An 8,835-nucleotide genomic window follows, 5' to 3' on the forward strand; every position below is an offset into this window, starting at 1 on the left:
AGAAGTGTGTTTCTCTGGGGTAAACAAAAACCACAAAAATGGACAGGGACCCAAAAGAGGGAAGAAGAGATTTTTAAAAAAATAAAGATTGAGCTGGGTTTCAGTGGCTCACACCTGTAATCCTAGCTACTCAAGAGGGTAAGATCTGAGGATCGTGGTTCAAAGCCTGATCAGGCAGGAAAGTCTGTGAGACTCTTACCTCTAATTAGCCACTGAAAAAGCCAGAAGTAGGGCCATGGCTCAACTGGTAGATCACTAGATTTGAGGTGGGGGGGGGGAAATCTTAGGGACAGTGCCCAGGGTCTCAGTTTAAGCCCCACTACCAGCGCACGCGCACGCACACACACACAAAGCCATGTGCTGGTGGCTCATACCTGTACTCCTAGCTACTCAGGAAGCCGAGATCTAAGGATCACAGCCTGAAGCCAGTTCAGGCAGGAAAAAGTCCATGAGACTCTTATCTCCAATTAACTATCAAGAAAGCCAGAAGTGGAGCTGTGGCTCAAGTAGTAGATCACTAGCCTTGAGCACAAAAGCTAAAAAACAGTGTCCCAGACCATGAGTTCAAGCCCCAGTACTGACACAAGAAGAGGAGGAGGAAGAGGAGGAGGAAGAGGAGGAAGAAGAAGAGGATTTTATCTCCTGTATTCTTAGCTCTAGGAGGCTGTTTTCTCTGTTCTGCCCACTGGCCTTTCCTGGCTCCATTGCAGCCCCCTCCCCTTAAATAATTATAAGAGTTACCACTGGAAAAAGGAGCAGTACATTTGCATTCTTAATCCTTACAATAAGCTAAAGGTCAATGGGCCCATTTGTCAATTGAGGAAATAGATTTTCAGAGACTGGGGTGACGCAGTTAATAAGTAGCAGAACTGGAATATAAACCAGATTTCCTCCAACACCACTAGATTAATAATACGCACCTTTTGCTACCCTGTGTTTCCTTCTAATCTCAAGTCCACTTCAAAGCAACAAATGGTAATTACAGAGTGCCAGGTGCAGCTGGGAGTATTCAGATATCATTTCCTGACTCCAAACCCACCTGGCTCCATCCCTCCTTTCTGCTTCCCTTCCTTAGAGGCTCCCACTTTCAAATCTGTCTCCCTTTTTCCTGCCCAGTCTACCACAGCCACTTTCTAGTCCCTCATGGTAAGTTATGTATCAGTACTCCAGGTGGAGCAGCAGGCAGAGTGTTAACCCTAGGACAGTCCCTGATTTGATGTGGTATCAGCATGGGCCACAGCTAAGCGCTGTCCAATTTCTCCTTTTTTTGTGGGGGCCAGTTCTGGGGCTTGAATCCAGGGCCTGGGCTCAGTCCTTGAGCTTTTTTGCTGAAGGCTAGCACTCTACAACTGGAGTCACACACACTGCTCCATTTCCAGCTTTTGATGGTTAATGGAAATAAGGTTTTCACAGACTTTTCTGCCCTGGTTGTCTTCAAACCACAGTCCTCAAATCTCAGTCTCCTGAGAGGTTAGGATTACAGATGTGAGCCACTGGCACCCAGCTTCCATTTCCTTTTTGAAGAGAAAGGGACACAGCTAAACATCTCTGGGGATGAGGCTTAGCTCCTCAGATTTAAGACTATTTGTTGTGCATTTATTAATCTCCTCCCTAGTGATGCTGGGCCAAGTACTGAGGGCACCACAGAGATCTAAGAAGGAAAACGGCAGAAGTGGCTTGTATACTCCTGGAGCTCATAATCTACAAGTGAGAAGAAACAACAGTAAAAAGTAAACAAGAGCCGGCACCGGTGGCTCACACCTGTAATCCTAGCTACTCAGGAGGCTGAGATCTAAGGATCATGGTTCAAAGCCAGCCCAAGCAGGAAAGTCCGTGAGACTCTTATCTCCAATAAACCACTAGAAAACCGGAAGTGGCACTGTGCTTAAGTGGTAGAGCGCTCGCCTTGAGCTGAAGAGTGCAGGGACAGCGCCCAAGCCGAGTTCAAGCCCCACAACCAACCAAAAAAAAAGTAAATGCAGACTGGAGATATTGCTCAGTGGTAGAGAGTGTACTTCTGTAACAGGTTCAATCCTCAGCACCAAAAACAGCAATAATAAAAATAAGCATATATAGAGCTGGACACCGGTGGCTACACTTGTAATCTTTGCTACTCGGGAGACAGAAATCTGAGTCACTGTTCAAAGCCGGGGACAAGAAAAGCACAGGAAACTCTTATCTCCAATTAATCAGCACAAAGCTGACAGTGGAGGGCTGGGAAGGTGGCTCAGTGGTAGAGCGCTTGCCTTGCATGCCTGAGGCCCTGGGTTCGATTCCTCAGCACCACATAAGCAAAAAGAAAAAAGCTGGAAGTGGCACTGTGGCTCAAGTGGTAGAGCCCTCGCCTTGAGCTGAAGAGCTGAGGGACAGCGCCCAGGCCCAGAGTTCAGGCCCCACGACCAGACCCCCCCCCAAAAAAAAAAAAAAAAAAGCTGACAGTGGAGCTATGGCTCAAGTAGTAGAGTTGCCAGCCTTTAGCAAAAAAGCTAAGAGACAACACTCAGGCCCTGAGTTCAAGCACCAGTACTGGCACAAAAACAAAACAAAAAACAACCAAAAAATCCCTATGAACTGGAAATATGGCTTAGTGGTAGTGCTTGCCTAGTATGCATGAAGCCCTGGATTTGATTCCTCAGTACCATGTAAACAGAAAAAGCCAGATGTGGGGCTGTGGCTCAAGTGGTTGAGCAAAAAGAAGCTCGGGGACAGTGCATAGGCCGTGAGTTCAAGGCCCCAATCTGGAAAAAAAACAAAAACTAGATATAACTTAGACAATAATTCCTTAATTGCTATGAAGAAAACAAAGGCCATGAGAAAGAGGTGTGTGTGTGTGTGTGTGTGTGTGTGTGTGTGTGTGTGTGTGTGTGTGTGTGTGTGTGTGTGTGTGTGAAAACAACAGATAAAGGAAGGAAATGAAGGAACATGATGATCTCCAGGATGGGAAGGACATAGGAGGTCTGGAAATGGAGAAGCTGTGGGCTAGTTCTCCAGGATGAGGGCAGTAGGAACCTGTCTGGCAGCTGGTCTCAGCCCCTGGCACTTCCTGGCTTTAACTCATCCCCACTTTCACCTACTCACCCCCTCTTTGGCTTAATGATTCACTTTCAACCTTTCTTTAGCTTCCTGGGTGGTAAAGAGAAGGTGCAGAGTCCTAGCTCTGTGGAGTTGGCAGGAATGGGAATGAGATCTTTTGCTCTTATTCCCATTCTGGTCTCACCTCCCTTCTCCCTTGCCTCCCCCCCCCAAAAAAAAATGTCTGTGCCAAAAGAACATTGAGGATAGCCAGGCCCAGCTGGTGGCCCAGATTGCAGATGTGAGAGATAGTAATGAAACAAGATCCTGACATCCTTTTCATTTTCCCTCCCCTGCATAATACCCTGCAGAAATTTTCCATCATAAACAAGTTATGCATTCCTGACTTTGAGCGTCTCCCCTTCTCCCACCACAGTTTTCTTCCATCATCATACTCTCTTCCCCACCCTCAATGTGTGTCTATGCACAAGGGTCGTCTACCTGTGTGAGCAGTCCTGTGCTTTATGTTGGTCACTATGTAGAGCAGGCAGATATACAGGGTCTGCTCAGGTGTAGAGATAAGGATAATGGTATGTAAAAGGCAATGTGGGAAAGACACCTGTCTTTGTAAAAGAGGGTTTTTTTTCAGTTAGCTTATATTAGTTGTGGGGGAGGAATGCCATTGTTACATCTCCACATCTGTTCTCACTGCATTCCAGTTCATCTCTCCCCATCAGTCATATTCTGCCCCCCCACAAAAGAGGTCTGTTTTATATGCTTGGATTGCAGCAATAAGTGTAATACATAGCTATATATAGACCCAGGAAGCAATTGCATAGAGCATCAGTAATAATCTATTTGTAGCTCAGTTTTAGGGTTTGTTTACCTTCCTATACATCCTTGGTTGAAAAATGCCTTCCCATATGTCCTATTTGATGTCTGTATAAGATTGTCCCAGTTTTTCTTAAGACATTGTGAATGTGTACAGAGGATTTAGGAGTACACCCATGTATCAGAAGCTCGGGGAAACCTAGTCAATGTGTGAATTTATACTTTTGCATGGGTATTTATAGTTCTGTATTTTTGTCTTTCATTTAACATGAGAAACTACTACCAGCAAGATACCATGCTGGGTTTTACCACAGACCCAAAGATCTGTATAACTCAGCCACCAGCCTCTGTGTTTTCTCAGTTTGTTTACCAGGCTTAATATGATGTATAAAGACCTGAGCCAGGCCATGCACTGGTGGCTTATACCTGTAATCCTAGCTACTTTGGAGGCTGAGATCCAAGCATCAAGGTCTGAAGCAAGCTCAGGAAGTAACAGCTATGAGACACTTATCTCCATTAAGCTTCAGAAAAAGCCAGAAGTAGAACTGTGGCTCAAGTGGTAGGATACTAGCCTTGAGCCCAAGGACAGTACCTAGGCCCTGAGTTCAAGCCCCAGGACCAGTGCAAAAAAAAAAAAAAATCAGAGCCAGATACATCTTGAACCCCTGAGGTCCGCTTTGGTCTTTTTTTTTTTTTAATCACCTTGCTGCTGTCAACAACTCCCCCCCCCCCCCCCCCGCTCCTGTACCCCCCCCCCCAGCTCCCTTCCTGATGTGGCACCCATCTCATGGCCAAATTCTAGTGATCTTTGATACAAATGTCACTTATGGCTACGTTTTCAGGTACTGTCACTTTCTACTTGAGTCCCTCAAGTCGTGTCCTGTCCCCTGCCTCAGTTTCCCTTGACCCAGGGCACAGTCCTCACTCCAGTTTCTTTCCAATTTCAACTGCTCTTCTTTTTATCTTGTCCCCAGATCCTCCAGCTCCAGGGTTCAGAGTCAAACCCAGGCTCTTGGTCTGCCAGCTAAGCTATCTTCACTTTACCAAACACCTTTCCAGCCATTGATATTTCCCACGACTCCTTTACAGGAAACTTACTCTACGAGGATTTTCCTTAAAATTCCCCCAAATGCTTCCTGTACTTTTCCAGCTCAAGGCCTTTGTGGATACCATCCTCATTTTCAAAGTCATCTTTCACATTTGATTTTGTCATATCCCATTCAATGTGAAGGTCATCTCAGATGCCACTTTTCCATGAAACTTCCTCTAGTTAGTCATACACTAGCTCTTTGGGGTTCTCTTTAACAGTTTTTACCTTTTCTTTTTTCCATTCCTGGGTCTTAAACTCAGGGCTGGGCCCTGCCCCTGAGCTTCTTTTGCTAAAGGCTAGCACTCTACCACTTGAGCCACAGACCCACTTCTGGACTTTTCTGTTTATGTGTACTGAGGAATCGAACCCAGGGCTTCATGCATGCTATGTGAGCACTCTACTACTAAGCTACATTCCCAGCCCTCTTTAACACTTTTCTTAGGACTCTCAGATCATCTCCTTGAACCAGAGGATAAAGCTCTAAAGCCAAAGTGACAGTTTTATCTGGGATGTCTTACTCTGCAGCACATACACTGAAACTAACCTCAGAACTCTTGAGAGTAAACTTTTTTTCTTTTACTTTTACTTTATTTTATTTTTGTGGGTTGTGGGGCTTGAACTTAGGGCCTGGGCACTATACCTGAGCTCTTTATATTCAAGGCAAGCACTCTACCACTTGAGCCACAGCACTACTTCTAGTTTTCTGGTGGTTAATTGGAGATAAGAGTCTCAGTGCCTTTCCTGCCCAGCCTGGCTTTGAATTGTGACCCTCAGATCTCACTCTCCTGAGTAGCTAGGATTACAGGCATGAGCCACCAGCACCCAGTTTCTTTTATTTTTGAGTCAGGGTCTTTTTTTTTTTTTTTTTTTTTTGGTCGTGGGGCTTGAACTCTGGGCCTGGGCGCTGTCCCTCAGCTCTTCAGCTCAAGGGGAGCGCTCTACCACTTGAGCTACAGCGCCACTTTCGGTTTTCTGGTGGTTTATTGGAGATAGGAGTCTCACGGTCTCTCCTGCCCGGGCTGGCTTTGAACCTCGATCCTCAGATCTCAGCCTCCTGAGTAGCTAGGATTACAGGCGTGAGCCACCAGTGCCCGGCGTTAGTCAGGGTCTTATTATATCACTGTGTTGCCCAGGCTGATCTGGAACTCCTGGGCTCAAGTAATTCTCCCACCTCAGGTCCCCACCCCCACCCCAGTAGCTGTGCCTGGCTCCAACAATGCTACCATCAGAGTGCCTGCTACAGACAAACGCTCCAAAAATGTTCAATTGAGCTGCAGTCTCTAAAGCAGTTATGAAAATGTGTCAAATCTGTGTTTGGTGACTACGACAACATTTGTACAATGTCACTATTTTAAAGTTCTTTACATACTGTTTTTTGACCCATACATGGGCACACTTGTAGGGCCACCAGCCTCTTGCCTTTGTACTTGGTGCCTCTCTGCACTAATTTTTGTCTGAATATTTTTGTGCATTCCTGAATAGCTTTGCTGAGTTGTCTTTATGCAGTCTGCATCTTTGTGTGTGTGTGTGTGTGTGTTATGTTCACATGACATAAGTGTTATGCTCATGTAACGTGAGTTTTGTGCATATGGTATATATGTTCGGTTTCATGCATGCTAAAGCACGCAGGGCTGTATTGGTGTTTTCGTGTCTTAGTCTTTTGGATAACTTCAATGACTTTCCCTCTAGTCTGTGTGTTTTCCATGCATAACTGCAAGTATGTGAATGTGCATTTTGTGGTTCCTTGAACTTGCTGGGTCACAGAAAGGCCAGATCTCCTTTCTGTAAATCCCCCCCTTGCCCTACACACACTCAGCCTTCCCAGGATGGTGGCGCTCTCTTAAACTGTCGTGAGCCCCTCTCCAGCACGTCCCCACACGTGCTCACCCTCAGGGATCTCACCCTTCAGCAATCAGGGCTACTCACTCACCAACGTGCACTGGAGCACTTGGGGACGCTCAGGGCTCGTCTCCACCCACTCCCTTTGCTAAATCGTCGGAATTTCCAACCCGCTCCAGCCTACCACTCCCCGGCGGCGAGGGGAGGGGTGAGCAGGGCCCGCCCCTCTCGAGGGAGTATATACGACACCGCCCGGCAGCTGGTCCGCACTCATCCTTAATCACCCTGAGCGTCTGCTGCCGTCGCTATGTGTCACTCTCGCAACTCTCTTCCCACCATGACCGGCCTGCGGGCCCCGGCTTCTAGCCCCTCCACTAGTCCGGGAGTCCGGCGGGGCTCGGGCCCGGAGATCTTCACCTTCGATCCACTGCCGGAACCCGCGGCAGCCCCAGCCACGCGCCCCAGCGCCTCTCGCGGGCACCGGAAGCGCAATCGCCGGGTCCTCTACCCCCGAGTGGTGAGTGTCGCTCAAGTGGGCAGCCGGGGGACACCGCACCCTAGTACCTTAGGGGTAACGATCACACGGCCGGGCCCTTGACCTCACCTCTCCGCTGTTTTGTCTCCCTCTCAGGTGCGGCGCCAGGTGCCAACCGAGGAACCGAACCCAGCCAAAAGGCTCCTCTTCGTTCTGCTCACCATCGTCTTCTGCCAGATCCTGATGGCTGAAGAGAGTGCGCCGGCGCCCCTTATCCTGGAGGACGCCCCCAGCGCCGGGGTCCCTGAGTCCATCCCTGCGCCCCCGGTCCTCGAACCCTTTAATCTTACCCTGGAGCCTGCAGACTACGCCCTGGACCTCAGCACCTTTCTCCAGCAACACCCAGCCGCCTTCTAGCCGGGACATCCCACACCACCACCAAACAATCGGGAGGGGAAAAAAAAACAACAAAGAACACCAGGCCTAACACCAGGCCTACACACCTGGTGCTTGAAATCGTATCCCAAACTGGGACCCATAGAGGGAACTCGAACTCAGAACACACTACAGCGGAGAAAGACGCCAGCTGGTGCTTGAGGGGGCGAGCGAGACCGAGGCATGGATGATAAGCCCGGGCCAGGCCCAGTGGAAAAGGAGAGCGGCGTTAATTTATTCCTCAGTGCTCCTACTTAATATTTAAATGTATTTATGTATGTCCTCCTAGGCGATGGAGGGAAGTATGTAATATTTATTTTAACTTATGCATGGGAGCGAGCTATGCTTCCTTGCTGTGTAGATGCACATCTTGGTATTTATTGAGTTTTGTGGGCTTTTGGTGGAGGGCCGGGCGCCTAGAGCTGAGCCAGAAGTTGGGGGAAGACGCCCGGCTTAGGGGTCCGGCGCGGTGGTGGGTCTTGGGATTAGGGAGTAAACACCCGGTTCTCCGGCCGATCTCCAGCATCTCGACGTTCAACCGCGGGAGGCTTCGACAGCCTACCGGGAATAAGTAAGGTCCATAGCCGATCTCCTCGAAGTTACCTCTTAGGTAGGGGTGGCTGCAAGGTCAGGGGTCGGTGGGCTGTCAGGGGGTGGCTGTCGGGGTCCCCCAGTATGTTCTGTGAACACAATAAAGTTGATTTCATGTCGGTTGTCTTCCCTGTGTCTTTGCTGACTGCGGTTCCTTCCCCCACCTTCGGGCGCCCACGACGGTGGGTCGCAGCTACAGCCATGTCCACAGTCCGATCTTCCCCTCCTGAACCCCAAAGTTGCTTTTCCTGGGAGTCGCGAGCCCATATCCGGCCGCCGGATACGTAATCCAACGCTGCAACCTGCGGCTTCCCCACCCGGCCGGTGGCAATCCCGGGATGTGGCAACCTTCCTTCCGCAGCAGGCGGCGCCCGCGCCCGGGGGGCGTGGCGAGGGGCCTGGGCGGGGCTCCGGGCGCGGCGTCCGGGCGGAGGGTGGCGAGGGAGGGCCCTCCCACGGCCCCCCCCACCCCACCCCACCGCGAGCTTGCGGGGCGGCGGGAGGGCCTGGGCGCCGGAGGGCTGCGGACCCAAGCGGGGCCTGCCGGGAAAGGGGCGGGCCG

At 49.7% G+C, this 8,835-nt stretch overlaps 1 protein-coding gene across 1 annotated transcript; it reads left to right on the forward strand.

The window, feature by feature from the left end:
• Positions 1-7,062: 7,062 nt before the first annotated feature.
• Ier3 (immediate early response 3) lies at positions 7,063-8,392 on the forward strand. Its single transcript, XM_042684133.1, has 2 exons — positions 7,063-7,289; positions 7,404-8,392. Exons 1-2 carry the CDS (start codon positions 7,080-7,082, stop codon positions 7,662-7,664), a joined length of 471 nt encoding a protein of 156 aa, XP_042540067.1. The 5' UTR covers positions 7,063-7,079; the 3' UTR covers positions 7,665-8,392.
• The last annotated feature ends 443 nt before the right edge of the window (positions 8,393-8,835 follow it).

This window comes from Dipodomys spectabilis, unplaced genomic scaffold, assembly GCF_019054845.1.
Source record: "Dipodomys spectabilis isolate Male_0828 unplaced genomic scaffold, ASM1905484v1 ptg000085l, whole genome shotgun sequence".
Lineage (NCBI taxonomy): Eukaryota > Metazoa > Chordata > Mammalia > Rodentia > Heteromyidae > Dipodomys > Dipodomys spectabilis.